Source organism: Carassius auratus, chromosome 30 (genome assembly GCF_003368295.1).
Source record: "Carassius auratus strain Wakin chromosome 30, ASM336829v1, whole genome shotgun sequence".
In the NCBI taxonomy this organism is placed as follows: domain Eukaryota; kingdom Metazoa; phylum Chordata; class Actinopteri; order Cypriniformes; family Cyprinidae; genus Carassius; species Carassius auratus.
Genome location: NC_039272.1, coordinates 28,579,185 through 28,604,485, shown reverse-complemented (window position 1 = coordinate 28,604,485; position 25,301 = coordinate 28,579,185). Strand labels below are relative to the sequence as shown.

The window sequence follows — 25,301 nt, the reverse complement described above, 5'->3', positions numbered from 1 at the left end:
CTGTGCAGTCATTTGGTATTATGATCTCATGCTTTTTAATTAATATTGCAGCTTTTAAATGGGTTATTAGGCATTGCAAAACTATATTATTTTAGTTATTGTCAAATAAAACATTTTATCACAACATACCTACCAAAACACCCTTTCAAGTCCAAAATTAAAGGCTGAAAAATATAAAAATGTATATATTTTAGTACCTCATATCATACATTTGGAAAAGGTACTACTTTTGTTTTTGTTTTTTGACAGAAGCCGTTTACCATGTCCTATAATTATTGAATTTTTATTTACCTCTATGGTCAATCTCTGCTAACCACACTGTCTTGTAGTTTTGTAATAGTCTGCCATGTTTCTTAAACCCTCCAGAGCATACTTCTCAGTGACCTGACCCTCCGCTTTGACTCACACATGTATTTTGACTGGCTAGTGATAGAGAATCAGGGTGTGTTTGGATCTAGGACTCTCTCATAGTGAGATCAGTGCCGTTTGACAGTCTTCTTCTCTTGCATCTGAATACCCCCTCATCGCTTCGCTCACAGGGTTTCTCTCATCCTAGTCAACCCGATCTTTCATCCACCCCTATATTAACACAAACACAAGGCCGTGTGGAAGTTCTGCTGAAGTGGCTGCTTAAGATAAAGCTCAGATCTGTGGGAAGAGAGATGGTGGGAGTGTGGGAAGTTTCTCTCACCCACCACTCACTCAGCTGGTCTGCTTCTTGTCAGTAAAATTGAGTGTTTGGAGAGTGTTTGTATGTGCTTATGCCGTAGTGGGGACAGCTGAGTGGTAATATTGAGTGTAATTATTTTCTCTAGATGGAAACAGACAGACAGATGGGCAAACAGGAGAGACAAGGTGGTGATATGCTGCTCTGTCAGGTCTGAATGGATGTGGCTTCTTTTAGCAGGAATGTTAAAGGTCTGAAGGCCAGAAAGATTTAGTTCTGCTGGCTGAAACTGAACTCGCTGTTGCAGTAGCGCTATCACACGCTCCATAAACAGCCTTTGTGAATGACTCTTGAACTTCAGAGAAAGAGAAAAAAGTGCCTTGAAGTTAGGGAGAGTGTGTGTGTGTGTGTGTGTGTGTAGATATTTGACTTCCTTTGATGATGAAAATGATGAAAAATGTTTCTGTTTTGTATATTTAAAAGTCAGGGATTTGTTGTTGTTGTTTGCTTATCTTTCTTTTTTTAAAGAAATACATTAACTTGGTAAGGAGTTATTTAACTATTACAAAGTTACAAAAGATGTCTGTTCTTTTGAAGTTTTGATTCATCCTGAAATCATGAAAAATAGATAACAGTTTACACATGAATATTAAAGAGGGGCAGCTGTTGTCGACATCATTTTAGAAATTATTAGAACGGAAATTATCATTTTTCTTAAGCATCAAATCTGCATATTAGAATGATTTCTGAATGATCATGTGACACCGAACACCGCAATGATGCAGAAAATTCAGTTTTGCCATAACTAGTAAATAAATAATTAAATGAATCTAATCTGAAATAATGCATTTACATTTTAACATATTAAAATTAAATACAGTATAGTGCTGTCAGTTGATTAATCACGATTAACTACATCCAAAATAAAAGTTTTTGTTTACATAATATATATGTGTGTACTGTGTATATTTATTATTTATATATAAATACTTTATGCTATATCTGTAGTTTTTCCTTTTTTTATATCAAATTTAACTGGAAACGTAAAGAGACTGGCAGGAAAGGTGGAGTGATCAAATCAGGAATTGGTTTCAAAAAGCTTACAGAACATTTTCACTAATGCCATGTGTATTGACAGAGAATTATGGATAAAAGTGTCTGCTAAATAAATAAATTGAACTAATGTGAGCTAGTTCAAACTGCTAGTGTGCATTGAAATGGTTATGTGTCTCTGCTGACCACCTGTGATCAGGTCAATACCAGGTGTAAAGACTCAAGTAAGCCACAGAAGCTGAAACCGCAGGAGTGTCCTCTTTTCTGAAGATCTTACACTGATCATGTCTGTCGACCTGAGGTGCAGGACAGATGCAGGCATGGAGTAAAAGAGAAAGACAAAGATAAGGAGAACAAGGTTACATGAGGTCAGATAAGAGATAATTACACCTGTCTAGATAACACTAAGAACAAGAGGCTGCATGTGTGTGTCCTGATGGCAGAAATGGGGGGGAGAGATAAGAAGCCTGTCCCAGTGATAACAAGAGCTCTGCTCACACACATACAGAGTTCTTGGCACACAGCAGTTCATTCAACTCCCGGCGCTTACAACCTCATTATTGTCTTGTTCCTACTCATCTCTGAGTGTCTGTCAGTCAGGCCAGTAGCCTGTAGAGATATGAAGCCATATGAACTCGGGGATCATCTTATGTTTCGATTCCTGTTAAACTAATATGAAGAAAAACAGCTGGATTCTGCTATGTCAGATGGACCTCACTGCTCTTGCATAATGAGTCTTTAGCATTGTGATACACACTACTACTGTTCAGCTGGCAGTCCATGAGCCAAATCCAACTCCTCACTATTTTGATACACATCTGATTTAACAAAACATCCGCAGTGTTCATCCTCCCGGGGGTTTAGGGACCTGGGGCAGGTGGCATCGGATAGAGGTCCCACAGCTTTAATTTTGCCCCGAGTTTAGTGGAGTTTGATCCCATTTCGGGGGAGTTATAGCCTGTCAAATCTTGGGACTTTTTGCCTTTGGGGGTCTGTATCTCTGGCCCCCGGGGGTCTGTTGACTCGTGGGAAGTGGACTGTGTTTTTTTCTGGCTTTAGTTCATCTATGATAATTGACTGTTTTATTCTGTAGTATGATTCAGAATTTTCAGTCCTGAACATCATCAAATCACATTCATTCAGCACAAATAACTAAACGATGTACTGGTAATACTATTGCTTTTTGTATCTAAAATGACAGTTCTGTGTTAGATTATGATTTTTTATGAGGGTTGTAAAATATTTTTTTCAGTTTGTTAACATTGACCCTAAAATGTTAAAATGTTAAAGTTTTTATTTTCATAGTAAAGTTTATTATTACAGCTTATTATTAACACTGTGGTATTTCCTTTGCAGTATGTAGTATTCGTACTGTGCATTTTTTTTATATGCATATAATACCCAGATGACTGCTATATGTGCCAAACTGTGCAGTAAAGAAATTTGGGCACTCCAAATGAAATGCTACATTCTGCAATACAACATGCTTTACTGTCAGTGTACTGTATGACAAATTTATATTCAATGCATTTGCCAGATTCTTTTTTTTTAAGCATCTTGCATTGCATTTTTATATTTCATGTTTTAGCATGTTCCACTTGAACCTTAATGCTGCTAGTGGCATAAGCTCCTCTACATGACCTAGAATAAAAATAATTTCTTCTTCTTCTTCTTCTTTATGAATTATTTGACAAGACTGCCATAACCTTAAGACTTGTTTTACGCAATTAAAAAAATAATAAAATGTAAATTATAGATTTTATTATTGAGATGATTATTGGGAAACACGTGCACCATTAAAAAATGCATTGCTGCATACTGCATATTATTTCACAAAATATAGCCTGTATTTCATTCAGAAAATTGTTATATAGGTTTTTCTTGAATGTTGCATTGTGTAGTTTGTGTTGCGTATGCTTCTATACTTGTTCTATACAGGTGTCTATACTCATCAAGCTCCTGCCAGGTGTTATTTTAGTGTTAGGCTCGAAGCTCTGAGTTCAAGCACACGGTTCAGATGAGGTGTCAGAATTCCTGTGCACAAAGATCAAGCTTTGTAAGAATGCCTGTGTGTGAGTGTGTGCATATGTGTATGCCATTTCACGGGATGTGATTCTGAGAGTCTTTGTTTGGACATTTCACATGAACTAGCCATTAGAGATGTTAAAAAAATATTAAACAGTTCAAGCTGGATGATTGTTGCTGGATGGTCAAGATTCTGTGCTGAAAACACAAAGATCTCAGAATCCCTAACAAATAAGATGACAGGATAAGATCCAAACTGATCCTACATGTGGACATCATGGTAATGGTGCATTGAGTCATTTGAAAACCATATGCTGAATTATCTAACTAACTAAAAATATCTGTAGTCACTATTTTCCTCACAATTGAATTAATAAAATTTGTGTCAACACATTGAACATATTTAGAAAATGACTTTAGACTTGACAATTTCCATTGTGTAAAGTATGAATTCAGACAAGCTTTCACTGTGACCTTTGATCTAAAGAAATAAGACGTTTCTGATCCAGAAAAATGCACAGAATGCACAGCATACAGAAATCCATTCAGGACATGATTAGAAAAGCAGCTGCAGCTCTTTGTTTCAAGCCCTGTAATGACTTGGCTTTGTGTGTAAGTGTTTTTTAATTGGATTTTTAAACACAAGGAAACATTGAGGTATGATTGCACATGTGACTTACTTTGGGCAGCCGCAACCACAAAGGACACTGCAACTGCTCCTGTAATAGTCTATGGCCACCCTGAAGTTCACCATCTACTTACACTCTCTTTAACTCTGACTTTGAAACTAAATGCAACATTTCTTCTCAATTCACAATTCTTCTCGTGCCCATAGTTGAAGTTAGCTTTGGCTTTTAAAGCATTACATACTGAAAGATGTTCTTTTAAGAATTTAATTTAAATTGAGTGATGGTGATTCTTGAGTGGGTATGTTTCCGCTTTATGAAAAATATGATTAAGCGAGGTTTGTGGATGTTTGAGGAAAGGGGCAAAATGAGAATGATTTGTCAGTTATTGTTACTCCTTCCTACTCTAGTAAAAAGTAGTATGTTTATAAGGCATTTACTTCATCCTTAGCTCAAATCTATTAACATTTACTGACATATCACCAGAGACTTATTGATATAAAAATGATAATTAAACTTTATTTGGAGTACTACTTGTGTACAATGCACATTTCTTAATATTAAGTCTAATATGTGTTTTAATGATACTATTGATGAGAATTGTAAGATCTTTGAATAATATCGGTCTTTAAAAACAAGATATTTAAAGTGTCCCTAAAGTATAGTTGCAATAGTTTTACTTTAGCACAATCAAATATCCTTCAGTATATCTTTAGTTGGACTTCAGCACTACTTCCGCACAATTAAAATGCTTTAAGTATTCCAGTTTAGTATACTTAATTCCAGTATTTTTATTTATAAATATGTAAATGTTTTGGGATTTTGGGAATAACTGAAATCACTGGAAATAAGTTAAATGCATTGTAAAGCATTAGATTATTAGATTATATTATATAAACCCTAATAATCAATGCTTTCAAAAACATTTATCCTTTTTAGTCTCAGCTGCCACCACAACAAAGAACATCTTCTGTTTGCAGGGCAGCTGGTGTGTTGTCTGTTCAGTATCAGTTGTGGGGCTACACTCAGCATATGTGTCTGTTCTGTTTCTAAGTTTTTTGTATTACTATTGCTGTTTAGTTGCATATGCTTTTTTATATGAAAGACTGTGGTGTTTATACTGTCTGCACACCATCATTATCCAGAGGGACTAATAACCGAAGGCTTTCCAAATCTTCCAGTCAGTTTCCTCATCTTATTTTCTATAGGGATTGTGTTTTAAGAGTGTTTTCACTCTCAGGATCGGCTATTTTATCTTTGCTTTAAAATTCCTTTTGACCTCTGGGAGACAAACCCAAAATCTCCTCTTTGTCCCATTTAGGCCTTTTGTAGCACAAACCAGCTGAGTAAAAGTCAAGAGTTTCTGAACACTTCCAAAGAAGACTTTTGAAATTCCATCTAGTGCATCCAACTTATTTTTGTAAAGGAAATTATCTGAAATTGTGAGACAGGTTTTGTAGAGGACTAGAGGTAGAAGCCAAAAACTGGATCGTATGCTGCTCCATGGCCTAAAGTGACAGTATTCTTTCAAAGAGTGAAATGAGGCCGAACAAGGCTCTTTCCACACAGTTTAATGAGTGAGAGTGCATTCATAAGCACATTAATACAGGTTTATGATCTGCAATTAAGGCAGTAGATGCTGCAAGGAATTTTGGAAGTGCGTTTAGTGCTATTCAGGAGAACTGTAATGTTATAATGATGTAGTTCCTGGATTTGACGCAATAGATATAGCATTGCTGTGGTAACAGTGTTTTTGTAGTGGACCTCAGTGTTTGTTATTTTTGGGGGGTTAAAGGTAGAATGATATTTGGCCATCTGTGCTGCACTCATACGGCCTGCAGGTCTTGTTAAAAAATCATGCTGTACTTAACAATGCAGCGGTTGGCCAGTGAATATTTTGTGAACCCAACATGAGCGAACTCAATAAAAATATCCAGTTTAACAACACAGGCAGGCAGAAGATTTAGTAAAATATCTTTTTTTTTTTTTGTGGAACAAACAGGTTCCTCAGAAGATCTGAGACTGCTTTGGCTCAGAAGGACGTGCCACACTTGGAATAGTGACCTTGATCTTCACACAAACCACAAAGTCTCTTTCTTTCCTCTTCCTCAGTTATAACAATAATCCACTTGAGGTTATGTGTCACAATGATTTTACCACATGTAATGGGTGTTTTTTTGGCACGAGTCTCTTAGCTGTGGTTAAATCACTTCTTCACACAACCATGCGTGGCTTATTGCTTTTTATATAACCGATATGGCATCAGTATATTGTGCATTCCAGATATACATGTCACTGTTGGTGCATTTTATCAAATTATCCTTGGTGCCTTTTATTTATGTTGTATATGTTCGCCTGTTTTGGATACTGAATATTGAAAAGATCATCTTTACATTTAGATTATCTAAATTTTTTATTTTGTAGTGTTTACTTTTAATTTAGTTTTAACTTCAAATGTTATTCACTTACCTGTTTACTAGACAGAAAATGAAGGAAAGAAGGTCAGTACCAGCCAAAATTGTAATACCATTTCAGCCCTAGAATAAACAGTTATTCTACCAAGTAATAGCCTGTTCATAAAACTGTTCTTAAGTTCATAAAACTGTAAGCTGTTTTTGGTTGTCAAGCAACAAAGCAACTTAAATAAGATTACTATTTCTGGCACTATAGGAAAACTACAGCTCTTTCTTCTCATTTAAGTCTGTATTGGTGGTACATGCTACTTTTAGGCCCTCATTTCCTTTTTTTAAGGCTCTCTCCTTGATGTCTGTGTTCATTTCTTGCATGCTGAGGAGCTGATTTTGTGAGGTCCAATATGTGGCAGGCGTTGTTTTCCTGTGCTTGTTTTGTGAATCTCTTGCGGCGGTGTGTGCACTGAGCTGAGAGGTTTTTAATGACTGCAGAGTGTTTGTAGTGGTTGGTGTGGGTAGCCGAGATGATCCCCTCCCTGCCTGTCTCCCTCGCAAACAACATTCTGTGGTTCAGACAGACCATTTTTTCGGTAGCGCCCACTGTTGTATTTTTATGGAGAGAACTGGACGGAGAGGGGGTGTTGACTACTTAATTGCGGAAGTGAATAAGTTTAAGGAAGCTGTGTGAGTCATACAGGGCACAAGTGAGATGACATGGGCACATGTCTGACATGAGGTCGGCTGAGGTCACAAGACAAAGACATGAAAGGGGATCATGTTTTATGATGGGTGGAAGATCTATATGTTTTTTGTTTCAGCCTAATAAAGAAGGACAAGTGGCCCCCTCTTCTTTCTGTTCAACATCTGTTTTCTTAGTGTGGGAGGAAGTGTCAAAGAACCAAGAGGCGGTTCTGCGGTGTGGAACGTCTCATCTCAGGAGCTTACGGTACGGCTGGTCTGTGGCCTACATGGTTACACATGCTCCTGGGGCTTATTTTAGATCTTCCACAGACACCACATGCCTGTTTGTCTCCTGTAGAAAAGTGTTTCCATCTTGTACACTTTAAAATGTGTTTCCGCCAGAGGATACCGAAGCAGATGGATGGCAGCGTCCTCTTTTAGAATCCTTTTTGAGAGAAGAGGCTTAAGTGGTTTCAAAACCTGACACTGTTATTCAGGAAACCGCTTTTTAGACACCATTCATTAGTGGTGTTTACTAAAACAAGAAGACAAGGATTTTTTTTAAATCATTGTGACATCCCAGAGTACTTTAGCAACCGTCTAGAGTATATGAATTAATTAGAATTTCAATGGATTTTAATTGTGTGAATTTTTATTTCTGCATACTGTTTGCTGCCACAATTTGACTGCAGTTCAAACCACTTTTTCTAATTATAGAAAATAATTAAAACTACATAAAATTGTGTTTTTTATTGCAGTTCTTATTGTGGTTTTCATTGGAGATACTGCAAGAGAGCTCATTATTTTTAGTATGGAAAAGTAAGAGAAACAAAATCAGAATAACAGGGTCATGGATTTGCCTTTTGTTTTCTAAGTTTACAGTCTTCATTGTGTCATCGAGTCACAGTTGTTAGTTAATTTTAAATGAATTTCACTTTGTTTAAAATGGGTGCTGGAGAGGTTAGTGTGAAACGATTTTAAGGTTTACATTTTTATAGAAACACAGTCCCAGCAGCAGGAAACCATTCACAAACACTCTTTTATTGACCTTTTGTGTATAAACTTTCTACTGCATTTAAGGTGACCTGTCAAGGGCAAATGTGAGAAATTTTCTTGTAGAAGATTAAGGGCTGTTTGCAGTGCACATCTGGATGCTTATGGCATGCACACATTTAGACGAGGGGTGATTGACTGATGTAGGATGAGTAACAGTTGTCAAACAGAAGCCTGTGAAACACCCATGTCTGCAAGCTTAACAGTACTTGATTGTGAAGATGGGCTCCAATCCCCATCTAATCTTCAAGTCTGTTTAGACAGCAAAAGTCATCCAATCAATAATACTGCACATCATTATGCCACACTTTGCATTATGGGTAATCTGTGCAGTCTGCATACTCAAAGTCAAAATCTTGGTGTCTTAAAAATGAAAATATGTATTTATTGATTGTTTTTTAATCAATAAAAAATAAATGATATGACATAAAATGAAATATTTTATTTATTTTATTAATTAAATAATATGTAATAATTAGACACTATTTCACTAATATTAGCGCAGCTGTGATAACAGTGATTAAAACTCTTGTGATAATGCTTATGCTTCTATTTTATATTACATTTTCAAATCAAATAGTTATGCTTGTATAAAAAAATGTTAAAAAGTAAGTATTTTTACTAGGGCTGTCAAAAATAGCGCGTTAACGACGTTAATTAGTTGTTTGCCGTTTATTACGTCAAATTTTTTTACGCATTTCACGCATGCGCAGTGTGACAAATTATTCAGGTCAGGAAAGTCTCGTCGATCTCTGAATTCTCAAGATAATAAAAAACAGCGGCGAGCGCCGCAACAAAAACACCGAAGATGCTTAAGGTTTTACCCTAGTTATTCTCAAATACATTCATGCCAAACTCAATAACAGAGACGACTTTGGTAACGTAGTTGATACGGTGGAGCTTCTTCCTGTTATAGCGTCCTGTGTTTCACACTTGCGCAGAACGCCTACATGCAATGCAGCGAAAATTACAGCTGTTTGGGAAAGCATATGCATTTTTACTTGGTTTTACTGGCACTTGAAGCCTTCAGAACGTGAAAATATCGATCCTAAAGTATTGTACCAGAGCAAATGAACACCTCCCAAAAACAAGAGTGCCCAGAGTGCTGCTTATGTGATGGTGGCACATGTTTGTGTTTCTGAGTTCATTCTTTCGAGTTTCTCTATGCATAATTTCATAGATATGTGGCTATATTTAACCACTGGTTCACCTAAAACTCTTACACTATCTGTAGTTAAATGGCATGGTTTGATATAGTGCTCAGGTAAATTTGATCTAAGTAAATGTTAAACTTTTGAAATTCAGAAAAAAAGAACCACATGTTGATGAATCAATACATAAAAATCTTGTATCTGTGTCCTGTTATTTATCTTTTGGTATGCATTTCAGAAAAAAAATGGTTAGGATTCATGTGTAATTGCAAATAGTGATTAATCCTGATTAATCCACTGAAAATTCTGATTAATTTGATTAAAAATTTTAATCATTTGACAGCCCTAATTTTTACTAATGCTTTCAGATTTCTGGATCCCATAAACAAACAAAAAAAGTTATCGCTTACTGTCTTTTCTCTTGCAGCAATGGCATTAGGTGTAGTCAGACTAAGGTGTGGAGTGTGATTCAATATGAAGTGTGTGGGTGTGTGTGAAGCCAGACTAAAGTGTGTGTATGTGTGATGTTGACTGATGAGGTGAGATGTATGTATGTAGGAGGTGAGTTTGCCCCCCTCTCCTTCATTTCCCTCCGTCACTCCCTCTCTCCGTCTGTTCTAGCTTGGCTTTGGTCTGCTCCAAGACCTCCAAGGCTGCACCAAAGTTGTCATCGTATGTTTTTGGGTCAGGTGTGTGCTGCTATTTCTGTTTGTCTGTCATAAAGAGAGAGTTCACCCAAGAATGAAAATTCTGTCATCTATCATTTACTCACCTCATGTCATTCCAAACCTATATTACATTCTGTCCTCTGTGGAATTTTTATTTTTTATTTTTTCCATCTATACAGAGAATAGAATCAATGGGGTCTATTGTTGTGTTGGACCCTCATGAAGATATGGGTTAATGTCCATACTGATCAAGGTTGAATATGAATATCAGCAGTCAGTTTGACCTTGAGCAGTATGGACCTCATTGTGAGTAACTCAGAAACAATGTAGTCTGTGTGGAACAGAAAGAGAGGGACTGCTTCTTAAAACACAGAGACTGCTTTCTCAGCACGAGTAACTCCCTGTAGACTTGACATTCTATAGGACATTCAGAGAGCGAGCATGACTTAAAATCCTCCATCCCACACACACCCCCTCACACAGACATACACACCCACCTCACCTGCTTTCATCACTACCACCTGGTCTCTAATGAGCTTGTGGTGCTGAGGGCAGCAGTCTTCGCTGACAGAGATGGATGGGGACTTAATTTTTCTTTTTTTTGTCCTAGTCATCTACAGATGTGTTCTTTTCTCCTCTCTACTATACTCAGGTTTTAATCAGGTTAAATAAAGCCTCTGTTTAGTTTGAAGCCAGTTGGACTTTAAACCCATAATAGTGTTGTAAACCCTTCAGATGTTTAGTCAACACAAGAAAGTGTTGTCTTTCTGAACAGACTGGATTTGGATGTGGTCTTGTTTGAGATCGCCTATTGGATCTAGACTCTCAAAGCTGATTGTAGTTCAGTATTAGGAGTACTTGTGAAGAGGAATAACATAATTTTCCATATTCATCTGTTTCTTACTGAATTTCCCTTGCAGTGCAGACAAAAATTATCAAATTTAAGTGTATAATTAAAATATACTTTTTAATGTATTATTTAATAATTCATTCATTTTCAAATTTCTTTAAAAAATGAATTTTGTTATTTTATAAGAACTCACAAACTTTTATTAGCAAAATGGTAAATTCTTGTTTTTGAGCACATTTTAGGACATTTTAGTCGATTTTTCCCCATTATTATTGGGGATTTTTTTACCCCATTATTTTAATAGTTAGTAAATCACTGCTCTAGAGGAGGAACTTTCTGTGCCATCCTGTGACTGTGTGCCTAGGTTTATTTTTATTTTCAGCGAGGAATTAAGGCCTGACCTTGGGCCATTAATAATTTCAGGGCTAAACAAGGAACAATATTCCTGTGATTTATAGTGACCCACTGCATACCCATAATTCCCCAGGGCACACTCCTATATTACCTAAGCTGCTTGTGGAAAAGATCAGTAATGTCATCATCCTAATGCCCTTGACCTGTAGAGATTGATCTCTGATTGTCAACCCGCTTTCTGTCCAGTGTTTACAAAGGTAAAAACTGTATTACATTACATTATGCTATGCTTTTATCCAAAGCGACTTACAAATGTCAGAGGTCACATGCCTCTGGAGCAACTAGGGGTTATGTGTCTTGCTCAGGGACACATTGATGTCTCACAGTGGATTCGAACCCGGGTCTCGCACACCAAAGGCATTGGTCTTATCCACTGCACCATCAACCATATGATTAGTGCAATATTTCATTAATGTGCAATGGACGGTTGGTCAAAATCAGTGAACCCACACTTAACTAAACACATCTGTAGTAGTCCCACACACTGCATCATAACTCAGGCCTCAAACACACACACAAACTCTAGGCGCTTCCTTCCACAAACTTCTCTAATTGTATATAAGCTGATAAACAGGAAAACCTCTCCGGATAAATACTCCCATACTTTATGCTGTTCCTTAAAGCAAAAAGAGACTCCGCTGTCTTTTTTCAGAGCTTTCCCCTATGTGATATTTTAGTCAAATGAACTCGCTGATAACCCTGTCCAGCTTTTTCCCAAGCATCTCAATAGGAAGTGACCTCACAATGGTGTTAAGAGCACTCAACCCTTGAACTATACAGACACACACACACACACACACATTCACATGAGCCTCTTCTGACCCCTCAGAGCTGAGAGAGATTTCAGTTTTATTACATGCTCTGATGTCACCATCCGCTCTGCTCCTTAAAGACTCAGGAGGAACTTGGTTATTAAAAACCTGCTGATAAAATCGACGTCTGCTCCCACCAGTATACATCCACACACACCCAGGGGTGAGAGGTCTATCTCGCATACATTTGCAGGTTGATGTGACTCTTGGCACTCGTAAGGGGAAGTATATTAATAGTCCAAGAAGGGATATTACAAATCTGGGGGTGGTTGAGCTCTCAGCCCGGTATTCTTGTGATGAATGTGAATGTGATATATTCAGCTCAAATATTTCCATTTAAATAGATATATAGGAATGTGTTAAAGGAATAGTTCACACAATAATGAAAATTCTGTTACACTTTAGAATATCTAACACCTATTAGTTGCGTATTAACATGCATATTACTAGAATATTAGAAATGTATTTGGTGCTATTTAAGAACATATTAATGCCTTTTTCTACTTGACCTTATTCTACATCCCTAATCTTACCAAATACCTAAATCTAACAACTACCTTACTAACTATTACTAAGCAGCAAATTTATAATTTATTGAGAGAAATGTCGTATTTAATATTTAACAAGTGTTACCTATTCTAAAGTGTTAACGAAAATTCTCTCATCGTTTGCTCATTCCTGTGTCTTTTATGATCCAAGCACAAAAGAAGATATTTTGTGGACTATCATGCTGTTCTTTCCCATAAAACAAAAATAAATACCAAGTACTATAAATCACACTTTATTTTAAGGTCCAATTCATGCCATTAACAAACCATTAACTACAACCTTCCCCTAAATAAACTCCTAATTTGCTTCCTATTAATTATTAGTCAGGTAGTTGTTAAGTTTAGGTATTGGGTAGCACTAGGGATGTTGAATATGGTCACGTAAAATAAACACTTTATATGTACTAATACAGCCAATATGTAAACAATAGGCAAGCTAATAAGCAACCGTGAACTGTGCCTTTTTTGTTCTTTGTGGACAAATGTTTGACAGCCTCTGGTCCCTAAGTGCATTTGTAGTATATAAAAAAGCAGTATGGGCTTCCTTCTGTCTTTTTTATTTTAGGTGAACTATCCATTTAGTGCCATTGCTGGGAGATGGAAGGCTGTTCGCATTTGTGTGCGGTTAGCTTCGCTTTTTGAGTTGCTTTTGGAAAAAGACTCCATAGAGGTGGAAAGGTCTATATTTTAAAATCACAGGGACATTTGGAACAAAACACAACCATCGGTAAGAGCAGTGCACTATGGGAAATTTCCTTTCTGTCTCCTCCACACACACATAAAAGTAAATCAAAAGAGGTTCCTGAAGGGAACATTTATCCCAAGTTTTGTGGTTTAACGGTGAAACTCTTACCATTCCCTTTCCTCCGCTGGTGAAGTTTGTTTAACACAAAACATTTTGTCTTTCTCTTTGAGTTCTGTTTTGATTTACCCACAAATTTTTCTTTTTATACTGTGGTATATTTCTTACATCTTGACTTATCCATACAATCCCATTACATTTTCACTCGAAAACGAGACTCCAAGAGTCAAGATTATTTCTTTACCAAGTCTGAGAACAAGGCAGGTGCCACTTCGCTGGTTCTGGTCCTGTTACTGCTGTGGTTTATCTACGTCAGCGCGGCTAAGCAGACTTCCTGTCCCTAGCCAGTAATGAAGCTCTGAACTGGGTCAGTTGTTTATGTCTAGAGCACCTGAGCTAGCCACAGACGTTTGCTGAAGTAATCTGAAACAGGTCAGTCCAGAGAGTATTAAAACTTCTCACTACCTTGGAAAAAAGAGATAGTAGAAGAGAAAGAGAGAGGAGTTGAGGGAAAGTGAACTGAGGTCAATTTAAACAGCACAAGGAAACCATTGTTTTTAAATGTGAGCCTCTATCTTCTCTTGTCTGGCAAAAGTAACCTCTTCCTCCTCAAGATCACTATGAAGAAGGAAGAAAAAATGTGATAAAATGATTTAATGCAAGCCAAAATTAAACATATAACACCCAAAATTGTGTTTCTCTTGTGAAAAGCGTATCCAGGTTTCTCCCTCCACACTTGTATCTTATTCAGCCCTTCTCCTCATGCTAGGGTTCTGTGGGCTTACCTGTCAGGGAGGCCCCTCTGTGCCTTTCCTGTCTCTGCTGATATGAAGCAGCATTATAAGTGCTTTTCAGAGCGTAACTATCCCAATACAGAGCAAAAGCCAGGAGTTAAATATGTACTGCTGCTTGGCTTCAAATTTGATCTGACCAGAGAGATTCTGAAAAATGAAATGCCTGGTTTCTAACAAAGTGCACATAGTTTGTTGGTGGACAGTTGTATGTTGGGATATCGCAAGATTAGTCATAATGATTTTCATACTTAAAGTGGCCTCAAAATACAATATTTTCATTTGCATTGAATTTCATTGAATAGATAAATAGAGTTATGTTTTAGTTATGTATGGTTATGAATAGATAACCAAAATAGAACTAAAAAATTTTACCCCCAAGTTCTCTTTTCTACCCATTTTTCTACCCAAGTTCACACAATCCTAGCAAAGTAACCACAGGTGTTGATCGTCAAATTACCTGTGGAAGTGCTAGACTAACGTTAACCAGAACATGTCCACATATGTTTTTGTTTTCCTTTTGAACAGTATATGTATTGATTAACTGTAAAATTGGAATATATGTATTATTGCTTTTATAGTACTTTTAAAAAATGCAGGGGTTGTATAGAATTTCTCACATCTTAAAAAAAGTCTTATAAGTGACCCCTGGACCACAAAACCAGTCTTAAGTTGCTGGGGTATATTTTTAGCAATAGCCAGAAAAAAATTGATAGAAAAAAGATTGATTTTTCTTTTATGCCAAAATCATTCAGATATTAAATAAGGATAATATTCCGTGAAGATATTTAAAAAAAAAATTCCTAGCATAAATATATCAAAACTTAATTTTTGATTAGTAATATGCATTGATAAGATCCTCATTTGGACAACTTTAAAGGCGATTTTCTTAGTATTTAGATGTTTTAGGCATCCTCAGATTCCAGATTTTCAAATAGCTGTGACTCAGCCAAATATTTTCCGATCCTAACAAACCATACATCAATGGAAAGGTTATTTATGCAGCTTTCAGATGTTGTATAAATCTCAATTGCGAAAAAATTACACTTAAGACCAGGCTCACATATGTTTACCAAGGCCACATTTGTTGAAGGTCATTTATTTTTTATTATTTGAACATTTATGGCTATTTTCAGTGTTGAAAATATTTCATGCATGATAATCTGAAATCGTTTGATGAATAGAACAACATTTACTTTATTTTTTTCCAATTTAACCCCAACATTTTAACAGTGATAATCATACATTTTTTCATATTTGTATTCATACATTAATTTCTGTGTGCAGGATCATCGAGTAACCTGGTTGCCCAGGAGGCTGTAAGAAAACAGGCTATACTTCTGAAACCTGCTTCTAAAACAGGAGAACATATCTCAAGTAAGAACCAAACCTCTAATCTAGATTTATCAATTCAAAATATGTTCCACTTAAGCGATGAACAAGCCCTATAAAGACAAAAGCATCCATAAAACAGCACTGAAGGAACTTGTCCATCTGGAACTGTTATAAATTGTACCCAAGGCCCTTGCAAGATTTAATGATGTAACTGGCTTGTAACAGTAAACAGCTCACTTGTGTTGCCCATTTTGAGTTTGCATGCGCATTTCCTGCTTCTTTTAAACAGCACCTTTTCAGACTAATTCCTGATTAACTTTTCAGCTTGAACATTTTATTTATTCCTTATTAAAGTGCTCAGAGATTCATACCACAGAAAACTTTGTAAATAACAACACTACATTTAAAAAGAACTCACCTTGGAAAGAACACTGTGAATGCTTTTATTGATCTAATTATGACTTGTCTTTTTCTTTGTCCCCTGCCTATATCTCTCAGACTGTCTGAACTGCAGTCGTATCACTGCCCTCACAGATCGTGTGAGCTCTCTGGAGGCCAAGGTAAAGTCACATCTTTCACTTTGAGCTTCTTTCATGAAGAAATTCACTAAAAATGAATTGCATCCATTAATAACTTTGTTTATTTGTATTCTCTATGTTTTATGATGCTCTGTCCTCATCACTCCAGTACTATTTAATCACTCAAACAATCCTCATTTAACACCGTTTAATCAATTACCCTTTGTGCTTTCTCTGTCTCTCTACCTTCCTGTTGCTCTTTCTCCCAGGTTCAGCTTCTTACCGCTCCTGCCTCCACCTCTCATCAACAGACGCAGTTAAAAAATGAACCTGACTCCTCCTTACTGATGGGGGCTACACCTGCCAAAGGTTCTCCTGGGGCTCAGGGTCCTGCAGGTATGTTAATCACTTTTTGTTACAGAATAAAGAGCAGTTTTAGTAGTGGTGTTTGTCCCGTACTGTTGATTTAAATGGCCCCGAAGATTGATGTTCATGGTACAAAAGGCCACTTTTCCTTTCCATGCATTTGGCCTCAGCTAAAATCGCATCATTTTGTGGGGTATTCATGATAGCAGTTTTGCACCGGATCCATATGGAGAAAATTTTATTAGCCAATAAGCATGTGGAGATAATCCCATTCCCTATTACAATCATGATAATCCCAGAACCCACCCACATTTTTATTTATCTCCCACTACAGTTGTTGGGGATTTCACTGCGGAGAGATTAGAGTAGATTTAAGTTGTGTGTGTTTGTTGGACGATGTGAGCACTGACGGTTGTGGGTGTTTTTGGGTGATTGCCATGGTGCATGTGGCTTTAAATTGCACCTATTCATTGCCAGTTGCCATAGAGATGTAGAACTGAGACATTAAAGAGGCTTGTGGGGATTTGAAGGGGCTAATTGTATAGTAAAAACTGTAGGACTGCACTTGACACTGTGTCACAGATGTCATTTCCACCAGCCAAACTATAACCGCAGACTTTTCAAGCAACCTTTGTTCTGGAAATATTTCCCTATTCAGTTTCTCTAAGTGTTTCAAAATCAAAAATAAGAAGATAAGAACTTCAAAATAGGATAAGATCCTTCCTAAAATATAAATCATATATACGTCAAAGTCAAATTTTTATAAAATGTTGACATTGTATTTTTACACTCACACACAGAGTAATTAAAGACCTGTAATCTATAAGTAAAATTCTTATAATTCAATAAAATTAGAATAGAAAAACAAATGTGTAGTGCCTCATGGAAGTGAGCTGTCACTGCTGTGCTCTTTTTTGGTTTTCTAGTTTCCACATGAACCCTTCTCATTCATAGTGTAGTTCCCATTTGAGGCCTCTAATTTCTCCATCTGAAGGCATCAAATCATACTAACTTTGTGAAAATGATGAATCATCTCTCATCGTCAGGTTGTGTGTGTCAGCACATCCTTTTTAATGGTTAATACCGAGTCCTCGCTGTCAATGCTCAATCCTATCATCACTAGAAGTGTGGAAGAGATTAAAAGGCGGGTCGAGAAATTTCAGAAATGACTAACCAGGCTGTTAAGTAAAATCCTGAGTGCCCTCACTCATCCAGTGTCCCTCCTCCCTGTGCTGACTTGGCAGAACTGTTTAACAAATCATTGCAATTCAGTTCCTTCCACACAGAACACTGAATAGATCTGCTGCCCAGAGGTTCTCCACCTCAGTGCAAAATCAATCCTCTATCCATTCGAAATACCACATCCATGGAGGGTTGTGGTGGAAGGATGAGGCACAAATTAGACTTGAGGGGATTATTTCCATGTGCTTGTTACACAGATGGAGAACGTGAAAGCGAATCTGGTGCTTTCGTGGGAGGAACGAGCATTTATGTGGAGCTCTTAAACTATGTGTGATGCTTTGCAGGGCTCACAGTGCACGGTTATTGTTATAATCTGATTGAAATGGAAAAAGTGGATACAAATTAGACATATACAGCTATTCGGAAATGTAGTACATTGCCCTAATGAGCATGATTATTGATATCTACAGCATTTCAAAATACTTTGTGAATAGTTCTAGGTACCTTATTATCCAAATTGATTCCATTTTTAAAATGCACGGTAGTTTTTTTTCATCAACATGTAAATGTTTGCATCTACGCTGCAGAACAGGATGACTGAAATGCAAGTTCACTCTCTGACAGTAGGTGACATTTAATGGAAATTTTTCAAAAAAATTGACTGTTTTACAAACAGTCATTCAACAATCCCTGCCTGTTTTCCCACTGATTTGTTCCTGGCTCTTAGCTCGTCCAGCTTGTTTTCAAGTGAGCAGATATTGGCAAGCAGGATGCTTGGCGCAGAGCATTAGTTTGATCAAGACATTAGCTGAGCATGAACCCGTACCCCAAAAACTCTTCTGCAGCTCAGTCGGGAGTCCGGGGAAGCTGAATGTGTTGGATTCTGTGTTGGACTTTTTCCATGTCGAGTAAGGTTTGTCTATCATAAGATATACCAAATGAGAAAGGCAAGAAGACTGTTCAAATTACAGTCTCCTTTTTCTCCTTGCCTGGTTGCTGATATAGATCTAAACTACAAAGTCTTTGTGGCCCTCTTCAGGTAATTCACAAAGGGGGCCATTTTTCGTAACACAACAGGGTTGTTGAATTTGCGTTACTCATTCACAATATTCCTGCAACATAAACTGTGTGGATGTGTTTATGGCCAAATGCTTGGTGGGAGAGAAACATGAGATTTTATTTTATCATAAAGTCGTTCAGGGGGAGAATAACATGAGTGACTGTGTAAATATATCAATGTATCAGTTCATAAATTATTCCTTCAGGGAATCCTCTCTCTGCAGTGATGTCACAGTTGATGATCTCACATGATGAGCTCAGTGTTATTTAGACTGTGTCTGCCAACAGGCACTCCACTGATCCACTGATTTTTATCGGGCTGTGGGACGGTTCCAATGGCAGGCCTGGAAGATACTTGATGGAAGATTGACTTTTTTTTACAGACTAGTGTAGAGAGCGCTTTAAGATCTGGAGAATCCTGATACTTCCTGTACAATGGTAAATTTGTGTGTGTTTGTCCCAGGTCCACAGGGCGAGAGAGGCCAGGATGGCTTACCCGGTAAAGACGGTAAGTTGGTTCATGTCTTTTCACCATTCATTGCAATCTAAAATACACACATTCACACTTTTGCACTCTCACATTAGAGGTCTGCTGTCCAACCTTGGTTCATTCTTACAGTTTGTAAGGAGTAGAACCTTTCTAAAAGCAGCAGGTTTCCCTTGATCATCGCATGCATACAACAAGAAATGATAACGATTAGCCCAAAGAAGAGAATTCACCATTTAATCACTCTAAACTAATTTCCAAACTTGAATGACTTTCGGGTTTTACTGCCAAAATATCTCTTTAAACAATTGAAATATGTAAAAAAAAATATTATTTTGTGTTCTGCAGAAGTATGGTTTGAAAGGAAATGAGGGTGAATAAATCATGGCAAAATTTACATTCTCACTCTGAGAGGGAAAAAGAAGAGCACTAATTTGTACATTACATATGTTCTCTGTCTCTGTAGGTAAACCAGGGTTTCGAGGTCTGCCAGGACCCAAAGGTGATGCGGGCAGCAGAGGTCCATCTGGGGCTCCAGGGTCTAAAGGAACAGCTGGTCCTCCAGGTACTCTGAACAAATCAAGCCCACCACACTATCACAAGATTCTGAGCGCTAAATCACTCTGTGACTGAAGACAAGCGTCATGGCAGACTAGCTATGTCATCTTAACACATCTCATGTTGCTGTTTAATGTCTAGAGGACTTAAAAAATTTTAATTTGCTGAAAATTCACTCAACCTGGGGCCTTCAAGCTATAGATGAGTGTTTCCTCATCGAAACATATTTGAAGAACTTTAGCAATGCATCAACTGCTCACCAATGGATCCTTTGCAGTGAATGGGTGCCGTTAGAATGAGAGTTCACACAGCTGATGAAAAACATTACAATCCACATGACTCCAGTTCATCAATTAACATCCTGTGGAGTGAAAAGCTGCATGTTAATAACAAACAAAACCATGATTAAAATGGCAAAAACATCATTTAAACCAACTTCAAACTGTTGTTTCCAGCTAACATCCACTATCCATTATATTGCTTTTTCCAGTGGAAAAGTCATCTGAATCAGGAAATAATTATGCGCAGATAAATCACCAATAATAAGTATGTCCAAAATTATTGTAAACAAATTATGTCAGTGGATTTTGATGTGAGAGGTAGAAATGGGAAGAACTTTTTCACTTGAGGAAGCGTTATTTTGAATTACCAGTTGTTATTTTTGCTAGAAGTGATGGTTTAAAGTTAAAATGCCTTGATGATGTATTTTGTAATCATAAAAATGCAGCTTTTCACTTCACAAGACATTATTGATGGACTGGAGTCAAATGGATTACTTGTGGTTTATAGTGATGTTTTCATCAGCTGTTTAGACTCCCATTCTGACGGTACCCATTCACTGCAAAGGATGTAAGTGATGTAATGCTAAATTTTTCCAAATCTGTTTCGATGGAGAAACAAACTCATCTACATCTTGGATGGCCTGAGGGTGGGTACATTTTCTTTTTATACATCAGTTTACATAAATGTATCCACTAACAACAGAGCACTGTTTTCTTGTGGAGTGCTGACCTGTGACTTTCAAGAATATGGGTTTCTCACCATGCTGACTTTTCTGCCGTAAGAGACAGTATATGGAGACGTTGCCGAGTCAGCATTGAGCTCCAAGCCCTCTTGCCAAAATATTTGCACTTGGACCACACTATAAAAATCCTTTTTTGTTCACAGCATGTACTACTGTGCTGGGGTTTGCCTAAAACACACACACACACTGACTAACATACGTATCACTTACCCCCAGGCTCAAAGATAGTATAGAATTTAGTTATAATATATGAAACATGGCCACAGGTATGAAGGTCTTTTACCAGAGACATGAATGACTGACAGGGGCTTCAAATGACCTTAGGTCTTTACCCAGGCTCCTCAGCCATATGAATCCAATCTAAATTGAACATGAAATATGTATACAATACTTGCTTCTTATTTCTTCCATATGTTTGCCATTGTATTGTTTTCCTTGGATATGCCTTTTTCTTTACGCCTTCATGTCATGCACGATGAACTGTATCTGATTGCTGTATTCTCTCAAGATAGGTATGTTTACATAAAGCAAAGTAGATCTTTAGGAAAACAACGTCATGGGATGTGTGTAGCTGAAATGACACACTTTGGAATAGTTGACGTCATGGATTGTTAAAGTTGTACTTCATCTAAAGCTTTTTTAGATAGACATTTGTATGTTTAATTATTTGTACTTTCAAAATTGTATTTATCAAACTGCGGGACTAATTAAATGAGCTAGTTAAGCTAAAAAGTGATTCTAAAAATATATATATTTTTTTAAATAATATAAATCAAATAAATGACAAAAATTGTACATTCATCTAGATTTAACCTAAGGGAATTGAGGGAATGGGAGCAATCCCAACAGAGCAATATTAATGGTGGTACAATGGTACATTTTCAGTATGAGAAAGATAATTACTGAATACCATATTCATAGACATTCATTGAATTGTATATACCGTATTTTTCGGACTATAAGTCGCACCTGAGTATAAGTCGCATCAGTCCAAAAATACGTCATGATGAGGAAAAAGCATATAAGTCACACTGGACTATAAGTCGCATTTATTTAGAAACAAGAACCAGAAGCTGTAGACGGTAATGTTTTCTATTGGTTCATTTCTCTCAGTTTATTTCTTTCGGTTCATGTCAAATTAATTTTGATAAATAAGTCGCACCTGACAATATAAGTCGCAGGACCAGCCAAACTATTAAAAAAAAAGTGCTACGTATAGTCCGGAAAATACGGTACATGAAAGAGCAAAATGCATTTATTTATTTATTTTTATGCATAAACATAACCATGCCATACTTATTTTTAAGTGAAGGATGGTATGGGCAAATTCAGTGATCAGATTCTTTTGTGTCTGAGTCAGCAGAAAACCGGTGCACACACACTTCCAGTTAAAGGGAAACAGGACATCCTCTTTACAATGATGCTCTTACAGACACACAATGATCTGTTATTCACTCAATAATCATCCCATAAAGCAGCACACTCCACATGACATGAATTTTGTCCACTGGTAAGGCTGTTTATTGACACATGCTGTTGGCATTGTTTCAGTGACCAGTTCTCTGCAGGTATTATGCAAATCAAGCAGCAGAAATAATAAAAAGTCTAATTTATGTAGAAAGGAGGTATGTTTGTCTTATGGAATAGCACTACTTCAGTGCATTTAGCATCTGTTTAAGCTGTATTGTGGATGGTTAGTGAATAATAAAAAACAGGTTTTACATTGCAAGTGTGACACAGCTGTTTGCTGAATTTATCCCTCACAAAAAGAAAATTGGTAACTCATATTAAAGGAATTTTATCCTACTTCTCATCTAACCCCTTTTCTAAATAACTTTCATAAACACTTTGTCAAACACCAGGAGAGACTGATGAGAAATTGGGTGATAAGTACCTTGGGATGTCAGAGGAGAGGAAAAAGAAAAGAAGGGACAGGAACAGAGGAAAAAACAAAGACAGGCAGATGAAACCCTTGTTCTGTTTGTTTTACAATCACACTCCCACACCAGCCGTGACGTAGCTTTTCTTTCCTTCATTTTGTTCCCGCTTAATCAAAACTAACAGGCAACAGGGAACCAGCTGGAGGGATCTTATGTAGATGCACGTTCACACACACACACACACACAGACAGAGAGCTGTATGAATCAGCGCAGTCACTGGCCAGCCTTTAATTTATTACACACCAGAGTCGCTAATATGCTCCGGCATTTAGCAGTGTTTATTTGAGTTTTCCCAGCTCTCCCTGTTAGTCCAGCACATGGCCATTATGAACCCCCTCGTTAATTAAAGCCCACACACACACTGTAACACACAAATACACACCACTCCCCCACCCCTCTTATTAACCTGTTTCCTAGAACAGCCATGTATCGAAACCAAATATCTCATTGCACCTCAATCTTCACTCTCTTCTACTTCCTCTCCTTTTCTTTAGGATGTTAAACATCCCGTAACTTCCTTGGAATCCTTTTATCATATACTGTAGCTGCTCAACATAGTGTGCAAAAAAACACTCTATACGTTCTCCTGTTTCCTGTTGAATAGGACAAGAGTGCCTTATAATTGACTACTCAGGGGAAAGATAGCTTGAAAGGTAGCACTTTGTGTTTTTTTTTGTGGAGCTTTCTCATACTTTTTTTTTTTTTGCTTTCTCCTCAGGTCCTCAGGGACCACCGGGCCTCCCAGGAGAGAGGGGCCTCCCTGGGCCACCCGGCCCTCCAGGGCCCCCTGGACCACCAGCCCCTGTACCTGAACAAGATGGTATGATTACTAATCATTTAAGGAGCTTAAATTATAATGTACAATCATCCAGTCATTATCACAAAATAAAAACCAGAACCCAGGGTGATAAAGTCTTGTATCCTCCTAAAGGGGTTTATTTAGCTATAATGACTGACTGATGCTATAATGACTGACTGATTGTGCTTTTCTATACTTCCTACACACCATTGTTCTGGGGTCAGAAAAATGCCAGTTTTATTTATTTTTAAAGAAATTAATACTTTTATGCGGCAAGAATGCATTAAATTAACATTAAATTAACAAGTGGCCATAAACCTATTTATAATATTACAAAAGCTGTAGTTCTCTTCATTAAAGAGTCCTGAAGAATGTAGCATCTCAGTTGTGTTCTAAATTGATTTTTTGACCAAATTAATGCAGCTTTATTGAGCACAAGAGACTTCATACAGCCATGAAAAAATAGTTTGAACAGTATACAAACGTTTGAGTTCAGTAGGAATTTTTATTTTTTATTTTTTAATTTTTTGGCTGCTTATCAAATAACAAAACAAATAGTCATGAAACGTTACTTTAAATTGGAATTATTTTGTTATGTAATAAGTAACAGACCATGGTGCATGTGATAGAAGAAATGCAGGAAATCATTTCCCTGCAAAGGCAGTCAGTTATAGTTTTGTGGTCATTATACAACAGTATTTGACCACAGAATGCCACAGCTGACCAATCAGAATCAAGTATCCTGGAGAGCTGTTACATTTGCTCGCTTTGCTGTTTTTGGACCCTGTTCTCACTTGCTCTCTCTGTCTGTCTGGCTTCAGAAACTGTGTGTGCTGCACTCTCCCATGCGGTTCTTCAGATTTTTCACACCTTTAGAATCGAGTTGTGAGGGAAATTGCTGTAGTGCAGAACCAGATGGATGCATGTGGACACACACACACACACACACACACACACACGTTGTAGTCAGTTGCTTTTAATATGGAATAAGTTCAGCTGTGAATGCAGGCCAGGTCTGCAAGTCTACACCTCATTAGTAGCCAGTCATGGGACGGTCAGTTCAAATTCATCTACATTTTACACTGATACTTCCTGATTGTGCAATGGGAAGCTTCAAATGAGTCCCAAATGAATGTGAATAGAAAAAGAGGAATGGATTAAGGAATTAGTCTAACTTAGGGGCATCTCTTCTCTCATTCCCCCTTTTTTTCTTTCCCGCCGTTGATTAAAATGGCAGGTTTCAGGAGGTAATGCAGGCTAGACTCAATAGTCACATGCTGGGAAAAAGGCCTGTCTGTCTGCTGCTGATGTCACTCAACCATTTCCAGATGTGCACAGCCAAAACAGCAGTGTAGAGCAGGAGAAGTGTGTGTATGTGTGCTGGTGAGACTTACACTCAGTTAAACTATAAGCACGAGGGAGTGTTTTAGAATAGAAGCAATAATATTTTAGTGTGTGTGTCGTCACTCTCGAAGAGGAC

General features: G+C 37.3%; 1 protein-coding gene across 6 annotated transcripts in view; it reads left to right on the top strand.

The window, feature by feature from the left end:
* The window catches only part of emid1 (EMI domain containing 1), a 58,196-nt gene that overhangs the window by 23,926 nt on the left and 8,969 nt on the right, over positions 1-25,301 (top strand). For all 6 annotated transcript variants that reach the window (XR_003276654.1, XR_003276655.1, XM_026212576.1 and 3 more), the window contains exons 4-9: positions 15,840-15,929; positions 16,386-16,447; positions 16,675-16,801; positions 19,476-19,520; positions 19,966-20,064; positions 23,741-23,842. Coding sequence is in view for 4 of the 6 variants with exons in the window: in XM_026212576.1 (XP_026068361.1) it covers positions 15,840-15,929; positions 16,386-16,447; positions 16,675-16,801; positions 19,476-19,520; positions 19,966-20,064; positions 23,741-23,842 (525 nt within the window). In the remaining 2 variants the exon portion in view is untranslated. The remainder of the gene's footprint in view (positions 1-15,839; positions 15,930-16,385; positions 16,448-16,674; positions 16,802-19,475; positions 19,521-19,965; positions 20,065-23,740; positions 23,843-25,301) is intronic.